The sequence below is a fragment of the Osmia bicornis genome, chromosome 5 (assembly GCF_907164935.1).
Source record: "Osmia bicornis bicornis chromosome 5, iOsmBic2.1, whole genome shotgun sequence".
Lineage (NCBI taxonomy): Eukaryota > Metazoa > Arthropoda > Insecta > Hymenoptera > Megachilidae > Osmia > Osmia bicornis.
Window position 1 is genome coordinate 5,322,545 of NC_060220.1, and position 18,490 is coordinate 5,341,034.

The 18,490-nt window shown below is 47.3% G+C and overlaps 1 protein-coding gene across 1 annotated transcript in view; it reads right to left on the reverse strand.

Moving 5' to 3' along the window:
* Window positions 1-17,972, reverse strand: part of LOC114879076 — a 139,969-nt gene extending 121,997 nt beyond the window's left edge. Inside the window, exons 1-2 of the mRNA XM_029193599.2 lie at window positions 17,573-17,972; window positions 908-1,396 (exon numbers count right to left, since the gene is read on the reverse strand). Coding sequence (XP_029049432.2) covers window positions 908-1,396; window positions 17,573-17,727 — 644 coding nt within the window. The 5' untranslated portion in view covers window positions 17,728-17,972. The remainder of the gene's footprint in view (window positions 1-907; window positions 1,397-17,572) is intronic.
* Window positions 17,973-18,490: the final 518 nt, after the last annotated feature.

Consider the following 18,490-nt stretch of genomic DNA (forward strand, 5'->3'; position numbering starts at 1 on the left):
GCCACGTGTTTCATAATTTCATCGAATGAATTGGCATCAAACTCTGTCGTAACGCGTGCGCGCTTGCATCGGCATTTGCGCGCCCAATGACTCGGCGCAAAGTCTCGCGCCGACGAGAAACAATCTGTCTGACCGATGTTCAACGTAAGTACCTCGGTTTGTAATACAACGAGGCTTCATCCTTTCTTTCTTCAAACATGGTGTCTTTCACAACGTGGAAAACGTTGTACAACAAAATCTCGCCTATGTCGTCCATTCGATTAACCAGACGGAACGTTGTCTTCGTTCAGAGCTTAGCACGCTTCCGCTACGATGCATTGTACCGTAATTTTCTGTTTGACGATTCAATGTGTACGAGGACAAGCGGCCAACGACACTGTCCGTTTTTACCAATGGCGTATTACGAGGAAGAGTGCTAAGCGTGCCGCGGGGCTAGTCTTAGCAATTCCCTTTTTAGATTCCCTCTTCGTAGCCGGGAAGCGACTTCCGCGAACTTCTCGCGACATCGTGGATGTATGCTGGACAAAAAGGACCGATCGTCTAACCGTGCCTCGGGCGTCGATTTCCTGGCGCAGGAAAACCTGCAGGAAAGCAGAGACTGCTTCGGGTAGAAATTGTTCCGTGAAATTAGTTGTCCGTGGACGAGTCGCGTGTTACACGGAGTAGATGACACGAAAATGAAGGATCGTTGAATGACTAGGTATTTACTTTGTATCAGCCGGTTTTTCACAAGATTTTCCATCTTATACAAATAATTGTATACCCTTAGTCATCCGAAGAAGACGTCAGTGTGACACGTCGTTAGCGTCGCGTCTTCCTTTCTTTATTATATACGCGCATACCAGAGAGACATTACGGTGTCCCCATCGTATTGACTTATTTAATTATAGAATTTATTTTCACTCACCTTCTGCGTCGTTGGCGGCTGTGCTCGTGAGTCTCGTTCAAGGAATGCCTTCGTCGATCGCGATTTCGTTTCTTCGGTGTCTTCCCCTCGCTGCCGTAGATCGGCCCGCCTCTCGTCAGGGTACCAAGGTCGCTCAAGGTGGTCTTCTCGTGATGGTTCACGCTGGCGCATCGTTGTCGATCGTAACCTTGAGGCTTCACAGAATTCTCGTGGCCGGTCTTCCGAGCGGCATTGTAAGCATGATGGCGGCCGTGTTCCCTCGGCAGGCTGCAGTAAAGGTTTTGCGACGTGTACACGGTCCTGCCGCAGGGTTTCTCGTTTCCAGAATTGCCAACGATGCTGCCGGTGTTCGTTTTCAGCGGAGAGGACGCATCCTGGCCTTGGCCCTTCGAGCCACCGCCCAAATGTTCGCGGAGCCATTTGCCCAATCCTCCGCCGCTGTTACCGTTCCCAGCCTCCTGGACCATCGGGTTGTCGCCGTTTTTACTTCTGAAACGAGAAAAAAAGAAAACCAAGTTCAAAACATCGGAAATGATATAATTATTGGAACCAGCTGGGGGTCGCTTTCTTTGGTAAGAATCTTGGTGTCGTTTTGATGCATCAGAGCGAAAACAACTATTCAAAATGGTTGAAAAGAGGGCGGAAAAAAGGGAAATTGAGCTTGTAGAATCGCGAGCACGCAGCTTGAAATAGAGAGACGCACAATAGGGACGCAATAATGGCCTCGGTCCAGCGGTTTCGATTTCAGCGTCGAAGCCGACGAAGAATGGTCGTGTGCATGTAACGAGACAAAAAAGCAAGGCGAGGAAAAAGGAGCGAGGAGGGCCAGAAAAGACGAACGAGAGGCGAATGAATGGCACACGGCCTCGGGGGAATCAGGGCAACTGCTTTATAATAATAAGGACCATGCAGCAATAAAGAGGGACGGAGAAAGAACGAGGGAAGGGTCTCTCTGTAGTTAGGACGCTGTGACCTTGGCAAGGTCATCATTACCTCTGGCCATCGCCGCTAGGAGTCGCCACCGCTTGGCTTCCTCTCCTCTTACCATTGTCCGACCACTCTTCCTTATCGATCATCCTCTTTGTCTTCCATACTCTATTATTCTACCGCACAATAACTAATTTTTTAAACGTTCTACCTTGACTAATACAACACGCTTTCAGTAAAACACAATGGAAGTAAATTTTTAGAAAAACATGTTTACCTGCCGCTTCGCGATTACAATTACCTGTACGCAGAAGGCAAGGATTGGCAAGGTTTTCTTGTAAAAAATGGACAACGATTCAAGACTCTCGGAGTCTCGCGTATGTATATTCGTGTAATTAAAGGTTAATTACCACAGAAATTAATTAACCGTGCGTATCGGGGGTTATTTAATTGACCAGCAGCGAACGAATCTTAGGCATTCGTGATAAGAGGACAGTCCAGCTCGTCGAAAGACTAATCGAACCACGAAATCTCGAGTCCAGCCAGATGGTAGAAAAGAAAGGAAAGGGGAAGGTAGAGATTCAGCGTTCGAAAGAGAGAGAAACAGGAAGAAAAAAAGAAGAAAACGAAAGAAGACAGAGTGTAAGAGGTAAGAGTGGTAGCATCGACCAGGAGTTTCGTGATTCTCCGCGTATTATCCAGTGTGTTACGCCACTGTATAAAATTCCGGTTCTGCAGCCCCCTTCTGCACCACGATCATGTATATTCCTTCACCCCCCACGCCGTTATCTCTTCGAGTTTTTTCCTATCTCTCGTTTTTGTCGTGGGCCCAACGCGAGTCGTTCCTCGGTCCCAAAAGCGAGCACATTATCAGACAGCGGCCCCGAAATTTCGCCTCGGCCAATCAGCGAGCTCGTCAGGTGTACGGGCATTCGGTCGTTGTATCGACAACGAACAACCGAAACTCCCTATCTGACCCGCCTAACGAGGAGGAAAGTGATAACGCGTTGAGCAATATCGTGACAGCCAATGAGAGAAAAGTGTCGAAGCGGAAGTGGAATGTTTTTATATCGACCGAGAGTTTTCAGGAACAAACAACGCTTCGATACTCCATTTATTCTGCGCTAATGTACAATTTTTTGCTATTTTTCAATTTCAACTTACACAATCCGATTGCATTAAATTTATGGTATCGAGCACCAGTGATCTTTGCAACGTTAAGCTTTCCACTTGATGTCTGGTGTAAATAATATAATATTAACATGTTACACAGATAATTGGAGTTTTCGAATCGACGACGCTAATGCAGACTGCAACCCGAAAACGACTTGCTTACTCCGAAGAGTTCGTTTCTCTTTTTGTTGCGTTTCGTTCCGTATATTTCGTTCTAGTTTATTTGGAGATACGCTGAACCCTCTCGCGGACCAAACTGGTCGAATCCTGCGATGAGAATCATTGTTCTAAAGTAGCACCCCCAATTCTCAATATTATTCTTCAGTCTAGCATTTAGTATTTCGAAGCAACAGTTCAATTAATTCTAAAACAAGGTGCAACGAGGGAAGCAAAGATAAATTGGAGTAGGAGTATTTTACGGTACACCTTGTATATGTTTGCCCTACACCTTTTCGTGGCTGGATGGCCTGGACTTGGGCTGGTTCTCGTCCCTCTTCGTCTCGCTCGCCAGCTCTTCGGGTTTTGTGTGGCTCGCTTCGCGAGATCCTCCGTTTCTTCTTGTTTTCTTCGTCCACCGTACTCGCTCTTCTTCGTCTCTCCCGTGTCTCGTTGCCGTTTCTTTCTCCTTTGTACGTGCCATCTCCTCTTCCCTCTTTCCACGAGTCGAAGCGAACGCTTACCTTTCCTCGACCGTGTTCCTGTCCCAACTGTCGCTTTGCATCCTTCTCCGCGTCGCATCGATTCGCGTTCATCCCGATTCCCAGATCGGGCTTCGAATCTCCGGAAAGAATCGGATCCGCTCGATTCTCTTTATTAGTATACGGCAGGCGTAAAACGTTAGTTAGCGGATCGGTTCGGGACGTACAATCGGCATAGGACTACGTTCCGCACGATTCGACCGATCGAACTGACCAGAAGAACTGAAAAATCAATAGCGTGAAATCATCGACGGCACGAAGATAAGGAAATTCCGATTCACCGGGGTTATTTTTGTCACCACGGTGATTGTCACGGTTTATCGATGGAGAAGCTCTTTATTAATATCCGCCTCAGGCTTCTGGAATAACGAAGATTTATGAGCAATTATTGAAGAAAATTGAAAGACTTCTGTAGCTTTATGATTTTCTTCAAATTTTTCAAATTTCCAAGCGATCACCTTAATTTTAAGAAAGATGACGAATTCGGAACAAACACTGTCCCTCTCGCGTTTCGGCTGGTACCGGACGCAAACGAATAAGTGAAAGTTCCTCGAACCGATACCGTCCGAAAGACAAAAGATCGAGCGTGAGCAAGCGGGGGTGGAATGGAGGCACGGTTTGTTGGCGTTCCGTCCGAGGAAGAAAGGCAAAGACACGCGAGACCGTGTTCAAACACGAGCCGATTCTCAACTGCTGAATATAATGCGCACATTATATGTGACCGCGTACCTATTTGGCGAAATTCAGCATCGCCGTGACGGTGGTCGGCGCCTTTGAACCCCGCGCCTTCTCCAGGGTACTACCACGGAAGGGCAGAAACCAGGACAATGCACCCGCTGTCTCTCCGTTTCTGAGTACAGACTCCAGCATGCCACTCGGTGTCCTCTCTTGTCGGCTTATCGATCGTGATCGACGAGAACGTTCATGGACAGTGCGCTTTCGCGCAACGGGCATTGCTGCGTGCCACGAATTCATGCTACGTGTAGTTCGTCGTACACTTACATCGGTCCACGAGATGCTCTGATAGTTTAAGATGCCACGGTTGGGCCATAATGATGTTTTGCTTAAAAATTAATAATGTCGCGACATAGAATCCAATGCCACGATACCGCAACGTGAAAAGATTCGATACCGTGACATTGAAGTCTGGAGGAATAGGGAAGGGTCGAGGCCGGAGGTTGGAACGCCGCCAGATCCTTTATCTCCGGAGGGACGATTCTCCGTTCCACGTTACTAATGTCGTGGCTGTTGTGACAGCCACCGATCGCAAGGATTTTAGGCGCGCCGGAATGTCGGACGGCAATAAACCGCTCTGGAGGTTCGTAATTACGGTCAGAACAGGTCACGATCTGTCACCGGTGTCGTGAACGATTCCGATGTTTCGCTCGGTTGGGTTATCTAGCGAGCCAGCGGGAAACCGTCCCATCCTGGCCATGATATTGTTTATCCCGGTTTCACGGAAGCGTTCGATTCAGCGTTCAGCCGACGTTAACTTGAACGCGTCTGCCTAATGGGAGAGCTCACACGCGGAAAGAGCGAGGGTTATTAACCCATTACCGTCCGCCGGTCTTCGCGTCAGGATACGTAATTCACCGGGTCTAGGACACGTTGCAGTGGATTCAGGTACGCTAATAGGTTTAAATCGTCGCGCACGACAAACTGTTATTAGCTGGTCGAGCGATTAATCAAGTTGCAATATTTTTCAGGTAAATTCAACAGATTTCTACGCTTCTTTTGGGCACACGAGGTTTCTTTCAAAGAGTTACGACGCGTTCATCGGGACGATGATTAACGATACGCGAGCGTATATCGTACGTGGACAACGCAACGGTTCGTTGCGTTTTTCAGATCGAAGATAGCAATTAAGTATCCGATGACCGTCATTTTTGCCTGTCGACGAAACGAACGTTATCGGTTCTATCTATGCTGGTGGACGCTTTTGCGATCCATGAATTATTTTTCAGCTTTGAATAAAGGCAGATGTCGCGATCTATATTACTCTTTTTACTCGCAGCCATTCTATTGATCGTCGAAAACAGGGAAAAACAGGGCGATTCCATTCGATAAGATCGTCCTCGTTATCGGTAAAGTCCACGGCGACCCTGTAGGCCAAGGGTCACCGGGTAAGGTTTTGTTTAACGGTATCGTCCGGCCGTCCACCATGCTAATACCTCTCGGTACACGATCATTACTCGGACGGTTCGGACACTGATTGGCTGGTTACGTCACACGATCTCAAGCTAATGATCCCAACAAGGCACCGGATATCTCCGATCGGCTGGATTGTTTCGGAGGAATGTGAACGGGTTGCGCTTCACGTTCGCGAGAGAATAGATCTAATTTCCTTGAATCTAGGTTACCCTTTGAGGGGGATATCAAACTGCAAGTTTGTTTCCAATTATTAGGACTGTGGTTTTCAGTACATTTCTTTTCTATACGTAATATTAACATAAATCAGATCCACTCCGTGTAATGTAGCTTTTAACTGGGAATTTAACGTGGAGGAGCACGTGGCACGTTAAGTAGGCGCATACGTACGTACGTATTACGAGAAGGGTTCGTGTAATGAATCAAGGGAAAGAGTAAGGGGAGGCGAACAGAAGTCGAAGAAACAGAATCAAAGGGATAAGTAAAAGAAGAAGAAGAAGGAAGGCAGACAATACTTGCCAAGGACAGGCGGTATTCAAATGCATTCGTCGTTGTTGCTTCTGCCATTGCTGCTGTTGCTGCTGTTGTTGCCTGTACGGCGAAACATTTTTACAGACTACCATAGCTGCAGGACAACCGTGATTTCTTTTTCTTTGCTGGTAGGCTAGCTTCTTCTCTTTTTGCTCTCATCGTTGCTCTCCTCCTCTCTTCTTTCTACCTCGGAGATCGCTTCCTCCATCTCTGGTCTCTCTTCTAACGTATCCGTGCGCCGCCAGAAAGAACCGCCACTCTCGTCCCTTTTCGCGTATATCACTGAGCTTTACTACTCATTGTCGGGAAATATAGCGACACGGTGACGCGAGGCGAATTCCTCGAGCGGCAAGCCGCAATTCTGAAACGGTCGGCAAGTTTCCAAGCTCCCTGCCGCCGACCCGCAAGAACACCGACCGCGTCGTTAGCGAAACATAATTTCCGTTCGCGTGATTATCGGCGAATACTTCGCACCGTGACGGCCACCGCGAGTTCCCGACACTTTCTGGAACTCGTGAACACCGTGACACCTGGTAATGGATCGTAGGAAGGCAAACTTACGTACGATCATTATCACCTTTGTTGATTGTCCCTTCCTTTTTCGGTATTTGTTACGCTGCGACGCGCGAATTCCATCGCGTGTCATTTTAACGGATACCCCCGTCCGTGAATGTAAAGAACGATCTCGTTTAAAACTACGTATATGAACATCCTAGCTCGGTGTTAAACGAAAATGTAAGCAACTGGTCGTATCGAGGAGTACGTTTATCTAGAAGCGTTTAACTGCCAGTCCTAATTGGTCAGCGATTCTGCAGATACTCCGAGGCACAATTAAATAACAATTTTGCGACGGTGAACACCTGATCAGTATACTGGCGCAAAAACGAGCAGTCCCGGTTTCGATTTGTAAAAGAGTCCAGCACCGTAGGAGACAAAGTCGCGCGCGAACGCGTTTAGTGTCGGAGCAACGTGCAATTAACGGGAATGTAAATAAGGAAATTATAATTTAGAAGCGGATGATCATGGATACGATCGGCATAGGCGCTGCTCCACCTCCTTAACGAGTTGCCGTGTGCGACCTTTTTGCACCGCTCCGAACGGATCGCGTTTTCATCTAACGCGGCTGCCCGCCTTCGGGAAGGAGGAGCACCAGTGGGCGTGCATATATTTACTGTCAAACTATGAATCTGAGAGTTCTTTTATCGATGTGGAACGTCTTATAATTACGCGGACCAGGTCAAGCTGCGTTCTCGCTGTTTATAGATCTCACAATTTAAAGCACCTTCCTTTACCACTCTTTTTATTTCTGAAGTAAAACACCCTGGATCCATTAATCCTAACTAACTGCAGCAATTCCGAACATACTTTGCGTACTATCCTATCACGATCAAGGTCGTACATTGAACGCACCCCAGCGTCCTAGCAGGAGAAAGTCAGGATTCGATTTCATGCAGTTTAATCCTGCGCCGATGCAGCCGTCCGTGCCTAGCTGGATGACTCTTAAACTGTACGGTTCAGTGTTTTCCTAGACGGCAGAAAGCAAAGTTAAGGCTCCTGTATTACGAACACCCGCTATCTCGTAGCTGGTAGCCCGAGACAGGTCCGAGAGCAAAAGAGCGAGAGGGAGATCGCTAAGTCGACGGGCGGTCGTGAAAGCGTCAGACGACCGATAAAGCCGCGATAATCGTCTCTGCGAGCGGTCGTAAGCCTCGGGCGTTCTTATAGAACTCTCGTTGGTACAGAGCCGCGAAATGGAAGCATAATCGTGGAACAATATGCACGAGCGAAGCGTGTATTCGCCGATCGGGAAGGGGAGCCCCTAGCCACCGGCTCAAGTAGGCAGTTACAACGATACTCTATGTAACTACGAACACGTAGCTGATGTACATACGTTTCCGCGAACGTTACACGCGCCATGGGTGCACAACCGTGAGCGGCACGATATAAACATACGTGTCTTATGGTCCCGCGGTTCACCGGCGGCCCATGACGTCGTACACGTGTGTACACGTACGTGCACACGCGTCCACGATCCTCGTTGCTGGCCTACTCGGCCCCAGGCTGATCGTATGCAACTCGCTACGTGGGCTCGTTTCGGTTTCTCCCGCTCGATAATGTCCGATTGCGAATGATCCTGCCGTGAAATACGTAGCAATCACGTCGCGCGCGACTGCTCCTAACCGGCGCGGCGACACCGTGCGACATCCGGGGATTGAGACTTCAGAAGGGAGAGAATTATTTAGGATCAGTGAAATTTATTCGATAAGTTGATCAGTATACTAGGAAGCCGCGCGTGATCCAAGAAGGTTGACTCTCTAGTCTAATAAAATATTCATTACTCTCTCGTACTTTCAGGTCATCGGGGCTACACCTGGAATCGCGGCTCTCTCACGGAATTCGATCTGACGCTACGTCGATTAAGTAAATGACAAGTGGCTGCAGGAGTGACTCTCGCTTCGAGCTGTATTTCTGGAATAACTCTAATCCGTTCGTGATCGAGGAACACCAGGAACAAGCACGATTTCAAGAAACTCTAGTAAAACTTCTCTTCGGGGATTCAGCGAATTTCTGCGTCGTGTTCCTCGCTGTTGGAAATACCTGGCGAAGGTGAAAATACCTGATACTTTCCTTTCGTGTACCGAAAGCGACGGACGAGTATGGTAAGATTGATCAGGAAACTGAATTTTCCCGCAGCATCTTACTTCGACATAGTTTAACTTGGAATTCACGCAGATCGTGACGAATGCTAATCCATAAATTACGCAGCCGTGGAAGAAGCTCGCATCGAAGGGCATCGTAACGATTCAAAACGATCGTTTATCGCAGGCGAAGTTGGTTCTTGCGTCAAGTTCGAACGAGGAAGTGGAAGTCGATGATCGAGCGCGCCGACTGGACCGATCGTTCGGCTTAATGCATCGTGTAAATAGCGCGTGCACGAACCGTCCGTGAACGGTTGTGTTCGTGAAAATGATACGTGAGCTACGAAAAAGGGAGGAGCACGAAACGATGAAGGGCTGATCCTCGACCGCGAAACAGCGATTTGTTTAGGTAGAATTACGCGATGACCCCGACCCTGGGTCGAACCGGAAACACGTTGCTATAGTTTCCTCGTGTCCGCCAACGAACGATCGAAGCAAAGACTAATGACGCTTATTCGCCTCTGCGTACCTTATCCGTTTCACTGGATTACACAATGTTACATCGACGGTGTATCGTTACATACTCGTGCTCCACGATTACTCGGCTAAAAGGATATATTAATAAACGAACGATCTAACTAACGCCCGGTTAGCCGATCAACGATGGATAATCGACGTCGAACAAGCCGGTTGAATCGCTTAATAGCGACAAGAAACGGCGGAACACGGTAATTCAAACGATTTCCCCGTAATACGTCCTAAATTGCCGCAACGTTGTACTCTTGTGTATCGCGTTCATCCGACTGGTCGAATAATCGCAGCCGGTTATAATTTTTAATTGAATTCAGGTACACGGGCATCGCAGCCGCTTCCAGGTTGGATAACAGTGGCCGCAAAAGGCGTACCGTGACGCAACACCGCTCGAGGATCGCTCGAGTTAAGCCTCGACCTCGCTGCAATATAATCGACCGGTGTGCTCCATTTCCCGCGAGAGATCGCGCCGATGGGACCGTACGGGAAGGGCAACTCTCCGCTGGAGAGTAGCTGGTATCCTTTTACACGAGTCGACTTGCACGAGTTCTAGCGGAGCTATGGGTGGAGCGAGGTTCACGAGGTCGGGTCAAACAGGCGACTCTAATGCAACCATTGTCGGACGGGTCTTTGAAACGCTCGCTAAGAGAACGAGAAGATCGAATGGAAGGGGGGTCAGAAATTCTTCAGAGATTCGAAAGATTTGGAAAATTTTTCTGAAAAGTTCCGAAGACTAATTGAGCGCACTTGCTTAGGTGATTGTTCGTGACTCATGAATGTCTAATCGTGTATCGGATACAGCATCGGGATTCGTCTGTCAAAGCATTAACGCATGAAAAATCCTATTAACCATCGTAATGGGGTTCTCGTTAAGCCGATTGCAGCGGTGATTAGACGCCGGTATAAAATGACACAGTGGAGTAATTAGGACTGGTATAAAGTGACGTATCGCGAGTTTTTCCCCTTGGAAGAGATCTTAGGTTCTTCGTTACCCAATTGTAGATACGATTTCGCCTCGTAAGAGCGTCGTAACGAGGGACATCTGGTGTATCATTAACGGCTGAACGCTGCAAATGCGTCTTTTCAACCAGGCTTTTGTTAACTTACACACCAGTTAAGTATTTTATGTTGAAAATTTTACTATACACACAATCGTATGCTATCAACGTGATAAGAAAAAGAAAGAAGAAATACATTTCTCAACGAAGCCTCGGAGTTTCGCTCGCATACATCACTCGAAGCAACCCGAGTATAAATAATTCAGCCGCAATTACCGTAGGAAACGAAGAGTACCGAAGAACCATCGGCAATTATGAAGTCGAAGGGTAATTCGAAGTTAGTCGAGCGTCGACCAGGAAATTAATAGAACGGTCAACGAGCCAGGATACAGAGCCTCGGAGCAGTCCCCTCGGAAATTGGCGTTGCCAGAGTTCGCCAGATTTATAACATCCACTTAGCTTTTCCAAGAGCACGAGATCAAGACGAATCGCGCGCGATCTTTACGCTCGACGCGGCTCGCAGGGTCCCCGGAGCCGCGGTTAATAGTTTCCAGTTCGAGGGAGCCTTTGACCCGCGGCTAGGCAATAAATCGCATCGCGGGACTTATCAGAGTGGAATATTCGTGTTCGAAGTGGCGAGTCGACAAACGGTGGCGCGGGGAAAGGGAAAAGGAAGGAAAGTAAAGGAAGGGAAAGGAACTGAAAGGGAGGAAGAAGAGGTAAAGCTTTGGATCGAGAGAATTCAGAGCCGGGTTTGCCGACCGGAGCGCTCACTGACCCCTGACGGCTCCAGCCAAAGCGGACGTCACGAGAAACCTTTACCTTCGTTACCTTGCCAGTATTTAAGGATCTTCCTTGGCGTGCCATGCCGTACGTACAGCTATGCAGGCATTTAGATCTTTATCCGATCCTCCCCGTCAGCAGCGAGTACTCTAGTGAACCTGAAACCTCCTCGGGAACCATTATCGGTTCCCGTGATACTCGCCGCCCGCTGAATCGCCTGTGAATTTCTCTGATCCTTCCAAGTGTGCCGTAATAGGGAAAGAAACTAGCAGGATAGAAGAGGCCGTTAAAATATTCAACCATGGCAGATGTTGCCCTTCCTCGCTTCGTTGCCCTTCGAACCTCTCTTTCAAACGATCCCCACCGTATTGCTACACGGTGGGTCGTTAACGTTCAAAAGGTTTCCCGCGAAAACTACTCGCTGTAATTACTCGAACCGGCGTGGCGCAGCGCGTAATTCTTGACTCGGCGAACGTCAACGTGCTGGAACGCCGCGCCGCACCGCGCCGAGTGGACACGCTGTTCGAACACGCGTCGCTCGTTCACCGAGCGTTTGTTGCACCTTTAATCGAACCAGCTCGCTGGTTCCGAGCCAGTTTCTCCGTTATCTCGACTCATCACTTTCCTTTGAAGACCACCGAAACGACGCGACTCGGTTGAACGGGAACGAGGAGGAGACTCTTACACGTTCTTATTTATCAACGCTCTCCACGATGTTTCTCGCGATCGGAGCATCCTTGATAACGGTACACAGTCGCGTTATTTCACGTGAAATAATACGCGTATCCTTGCTTCAGTTACGTCCTGAACTCGATCGTTCGATAGACGTTGATCGGGCTGTTACACATTCGATTTTTTTCTTCTCTCTCGACTCTCGAGGGATAAGCGTTACTTGACGCAACGAGTAATGACAGTAAATTACAGGAACGAGAGTGTAACGTTTCCAGCTGAAATGTCAAGGATATACTTTTGAATTTGTTACTGCACGGGCTCGTGTCACGGCATTGGAAAAATCAGTCCTTTTAAAGCTCTCGCGGTCGGCTACGATTGCGACAGCCTGTCTTTCGCCATTCGAAGCGGACTTTCTGACTGCTCGATTTCGCATTGTCGAGGAAACAGCGTGCGGTAACGCGAAGCGTGGGCGTTCGATATAGTAAATAATCCGTTCTTAGTTAATAGACCGCTTGATCTCGAGCGGTTCTCCAAGAATATCCCGTGAATACCTGGCAACTTTGTATAATATTATCGGCATGACAAAACCTGTACGACAATCTCGTTTTCGCTCCCAGTAAATCCGATTATACGACGCGAATTGCTGTCCGAGGACGCAGCAGACAGCGATAATCCCTCAACGCGAAACCGTGTAAACGACCATCGATTGTATCGTTCGTTCCCTCACATTTTCATCGCAGATCAAGTGTAACTAGTTTCCGCGACATCTCTCGAGATACGGTTAATGTTGAACGATAAATAACGAGCAACATTGTGCATCGCTTATTCAAAGAACGAAGAGAAGTTGACATTGCAAGTAGCTACATGTTACTCTGAAGGACTAATCCTTGGAATCAAGAATTCACTATCACCCTTCTTCCTCAGAAACAAGAAACAACCGCGCGAATTTAATTTATAACGCGATGAAACAGCCTGTCCCTTCGAATTAGATGATAATGTATCAAGAACTGGAGCACGCTTCCGGATGAACGATCCGAACGCTCGATCAACGTCGGAATCGAATCCATGCAGATCTGTAACTCGATTATATAAACTAATGATAGACAGCACTGTAACATTTATGGATTATTTCGAAGGGAACGGCTGGCCGGAAGATTCTAGCCACGGATAGCGAGGTGGCAAGTTTCATAACCACGTCCTTGCTTATCGGTTATCAGGATCGGTCTGTAACCATGCGCGTCCTTCTATACGCCGTGTACACAGAGTGTATAGGAGTCCAGAGGGATCGTTGGTCTAGTAGAGAGTACAATGAAGCACGGAACGGCACGCTGGAAAGCGTCTAAACGGCTTATCAGGCTTCATCGGATAATATCGGTGCCCGAACCCGAACGTAATGGTTATGAGTAATAGCCGGAGATCGTGGTGGCGAGGTCGGATCCGGTGAACCGTACACGGAATACGAGATTCAGACACAGGTACCGAACTTGCCGCAACTTGCCGTTACGCATTATTCAGCTCGGAGGCCCGTTTTCTGCCACCTATTTGTCTATTGTGCCCGGTGACACCAGACGCGACTCCTTTCCAATTTGTTCCGGACTAAATGCAAAATCACGGAACAATGGCTTGTAAATATATAATAGTTGGACACCGGTTTACGTAAGGAAGCATCGGTTCGTTTGGCATGGGTTCTTTTATAAATATATGTATTAGATCGTACCGAAAGTTCGTCTATTCACGATTTTTGCATTACCATTTCTACGCTACATTCGAATCAACCATGGACGACTCGAGTGTGCGAAACGGAATAAGAGTAGACTTCTCTAGGCAATCTGCACGGAGTACTTTCGCATTTCACGGTTTCGTTTCTCCAGAAATTACAGGTTAGTCGAGCAACGTTTCAAGCATTCTTTTTTTCAGTCCTGATCAAGTGAACGCTGAGATCGAGCCGACTACTCGTCTTTATCGATCCTCTAATTCAATGCTCGTTAACATGATTTACATGGACGGAAGTTCCATTAACGATCGATCGGAGCAATCTTACTTTTCCCTAATCGCGGCTCGTCAGAGCCGATCGAGCGCCATTCTCAAGCTGCGTGTCCGATTTCTCACGTTCACGTCGATAAGGCCACGATAAAATACGTACATACTCGCACGGCTTGGAACAAGTGTACTCGTTGACTCGTGTGACCTCATGTTCGATAAATAAAATTCTCGTGGCTGTGCGAAAGAAAGGGCGAAGGAAAATTCATCCAGTGTAAAACTGCGCTTATCGTCGCTGTGCGAGCATTCGGCGCGTCTTAAATCCCGTGTTTTGAGTTCAACCGGGTTGTAGCGAGTTTCTATCGAGCTCAGGAATATCTATTCGAACGGACAACTGAATTAAGTCGGAATTAACTGGAAGCGCAAGTGAAACTGTGGGATGATCGGTACGCGATGGATTTAATCCTCGAAGCTCGTTTGCGATAATTCTGATTTTTGTCCTATTTCTGGTATAGCTCAGAATTTATCGACGATAATACGTATAACACAGTAATTCTCGTGAGTTTTCGCAAGGTTTAGAAAAATACGAAATTATAATGACAATTTATTCCCATGAACGTGTCGTTGCTGAGCAAACATCGAGGAGGTCAAGCGTTCGAAGCATTGTCGAAAATTCTCTGGCGAGATGCAGATAATGTCGGACTTTATCGGGCGGGCATCGGTACGACCAATAAATATGCTCGTATGAGGTTGATTGGAGGAAGCACGATCACGATCGTCCAAAGCGATGACCAGACGAACGCGAGCGAAGGGGAAAAGAGGCCGTGAGGAGGGTGGAAGGGTTTCGAGAGAGAAGGCGATTCATTAGTCGTACAACACGGAAGTGTTCGAACCGAGCACGGTTTCGCTACGTGTATCGAGTCCCGGCCAGCCTGTGTGAGGCCGTTTCTGTGTACGTACCACGAACAGGCTGCAGGGCCAAAGTTGGCTGTTGGTGGACCTCGCGGAGGGTCTTATTATGCGCGACGGGGGCCCAGCAACCAGCCAACCCGACGTTTCGGTCGATCCGGCTCAACATTAAAACACGGAATATATTGCGGTAATTCTTTCTGTTCGATTATCCGGCCTGAACCACCTTGCCACGCCGCCATTTTCTTCCTCTTTCTTTAAGAGAGTCAGGAAGTTTTGAGATTTTTCAAGAGAAAAAAATATAGAAATAGTAGATATTGATCTATATTGAAATTTCAAAGAAAGACTCGAGATTAATTATAATAAATGATTTATATTTCGAGAAGTCAGGTCCTTTTTTCTTCAATCCCGTAGCTTCTCGAATACAATGTTTAAAGATTATTCCCGAAGAGCCACCCACGCGTTACCATGAACAGAGAGCTTGAAATTTCTAAATGATTTAGAAGAGATATTTTTTTTTGGTCGCGCCAATCGAATTAAAAGGTGTAGCTCAGTGATTTACGGCGACACTAAGGGGAGACTATTCCAGCGAATTAATGAATACACCAAAGAAGAGAGTGAAATAGGAACATCGTAAATTGGTACAACACGATAACGAGCCAGATCGAAGAACAACAAAGATCCTTCCACGGAACGGTGAGAATTAATAACGCAAGCCGGCTTCGAAATAAATTCAGTGCTCGTGTTCGGGAAGGTGTTTCTAATGTTCTTATTAATCTTGACTTGGCAATCGCTGTTGCGACCGAAAATTCTGCTTCGTAATAAAACGCGTCTCGATAAATTATAGATGGCATAGATTCAATCCGGATACCACGGGGGGTAAACCAACGAGAGTCTTGATTCATAGCTTGATTATAATCCACCCCATCCTTTTTTGTAATCGCTTAAATTCTTAAATAATAAGACGAAACCATATTCTGTATTTTCTGTATTTTTCGAGATACCATGAATGTTTTGTTTTTAAATTGTTGTTACGATGTTGCCTCGATACGGAATTTTACATGATGCGATATCACGCCCGGAGCGAAGAGATACGCTGCTAAAACGTGTATTCTCACGTGTGTTATGAAGCGTTCAATTACAACAGATAGAATCTGGAATGGGGCCGCACAAGCACAACCGGATCACGGTACCTAATATTGGCCGCCTCTAACGAGGAGAACAGAAACACGCGATTACAAATTTATTGCCACCGCTACTGGCTTATTTTCTTACGTGAAAGGACAGTAAAGTGTCGGGTATTTTATGCAATACCGAATGAAACACAGTCTTTATTGTTAAATGTCTCGGAAGTTATTGGTTATACAAGGTGTTTCATAATAACCGAAGTGATTGATGAAGGATACAAGAATAATGAGATTGATTTCTGATATAACGGTGATTGATTAGGGAAATGATTAGCGTATAAAATTCTACCTTCCACCGAATGAGATTTGGAACAGTTTTTATCAGAAACGAAAGACCGCCTACGCACTCGGGAATCGAGTTAATATCGCTCGGTCGTTTCTCGAATTACAAACGATAATTACTTTTCCAGCGTTATCGCCCGGAGGGATCACGAAGTCGTAAGACAACCGACTGTCTCGGATTCCACGGTCGGCTATTAGTAATCCTGGCTCTTCTCACGCACCGCAAGGACCGCGAATTCTGCAGATTGCTTCTGCTTCCTGCTTCGTCGCGGCTCATTCTCCGGCTGCCGATCAACCGGTATCCCGTTGCTCTAATCCAAGGAATCTTGTGACCCGATGGACGCGCAGCCAACAGATTAGGCGAGCAAGCTGTGCAATGCTCGGTTACGATCCTACGGATGGGTGACATTTACCGATTTACAGATGAGCGCGAGCAACAGTTCCAGAGAACGGAGATCGGATCGCGGACCTAGACATTGACCCTGTACCGTTGCTTTCGACTGTTTCGTCGACTCGCGAATACTTCCACCAGCTACTTGACGTTTCAATTTGCGAATTGAGATATACTGTTATTTAATCGTTCGATTTGTTGCGATACTGAGCTCGCGAAAAAAAAAAAATATCAACCCATCGTGGTCGAAAACGAGTAAAGTAGAGCAAATTGCGTTTTGTTAACGAATGATCCAACCGTACCCATCGTGTTAATTAATTTGTGTACCATGAGCTCGTAAAGATTCGTCGAAGCATCGAGCGTGACTGTTTCTAACATAGTTTCCTTAAAACCGAGCGTGATCCATCCGCGCTGTCACCCATCCCGGATTCGTGCTAACGTTTCCGTCACGGCTCGCGGAACTTTTAATAAGCCACATAACGGTCTTTCGATTTTAATTTCATACGTTTAGCCTGTTTCACGCATTCCACGCGTTTCTTACCCGGTGTACTTTAGAAACTGCGATTCATCGAGCGTGCATATGTCTCAGTGCACATTTAACAAATATCATAATTAATAAATAGACTGTGAAATAAAACTACATTCTAGTTTTAGGAGGTAAATAAAAAAGAAAAAGTACAGAGATACTTTTCAACGAGATAAATCTTAATTACGATTGATTTTACGTATCTTGGTCAACATTTACGGAGACTAATCCGTGAAAGCCATAATTTTACGGGCGGTGGATCATTCGGACGATATAGTCTGCTTTCTTACCTGTTGCACTGCCTCTTCAGTTCCCGCCGGATACTACTACGCGTGCGGATGAACCTGAACGCTCCGCTGCCCAGCGTGTTCGCTCTCTTTTCTCCCTTCTCGAACATTGGGCGCCACTGGTCGGCCTGCAGGCCGTTCCTCGGGTTGTCATCCATATCTGTCTCACCCCCTCGGCCTGGAAATCGTCGGCCGAGATTGTCCTGTCGTTGTCTGCCGCGTTCCTCCGGAGTCACTTCACCGCACCCTCGTTCGGCGCGCGTACAACGATCGGAAAGGAACCATGATCGGTCGTGGTCCCATGGCAGTGTGCAGCAGCCTTTAACTTCTAACGGATCGGTCAAGTTTCTCTCGACACGGTTGATCTTCTCTCTTGATTAAGCGAGTATCGAAATAAGGAAAGCTTCTTTGATCCTTTGGATCTATTTCTTCCTGCGTTTTTTTTTTTCTTTTTTATTTGGCAGCGATAGAGAAGGAGTTATTTTTCATCGATCCGCTCGAAGATGCTTAGATGTTTTCATCTTACGTAAACGAAAAAATTGGTGCGGCCGTTAAATCGGTGCCGATCGCTATTCGCGTGGATCACTTATGCGGCTGGCGTAGGCCGAAGCGGATTACATAACGGCCATCCTCGTACACACGCATGGATGCCCGCGTGCACGCACGAGTCCGGCTCGTGACGGTGTGCTCGGCCGTTCCGGCGACCGGTCTTCTTGTCCTACCGGTCGACTTTGTCCAAACGATCGGTCGATGCCACCCTGCGCCTTACCTCCAGCCCGTTGCCTCGATCCTCTTCCAGGAAATGAATTTGTTCCTGGCTAACGGTGCGTCTCGTTGCTCCTTCTCGTCCATCCAGCACACTCGAAAGCTGCACGATTTTATCCGCGCACCGGCGGCCGACGATTTTCGTTCGTTTGCCAA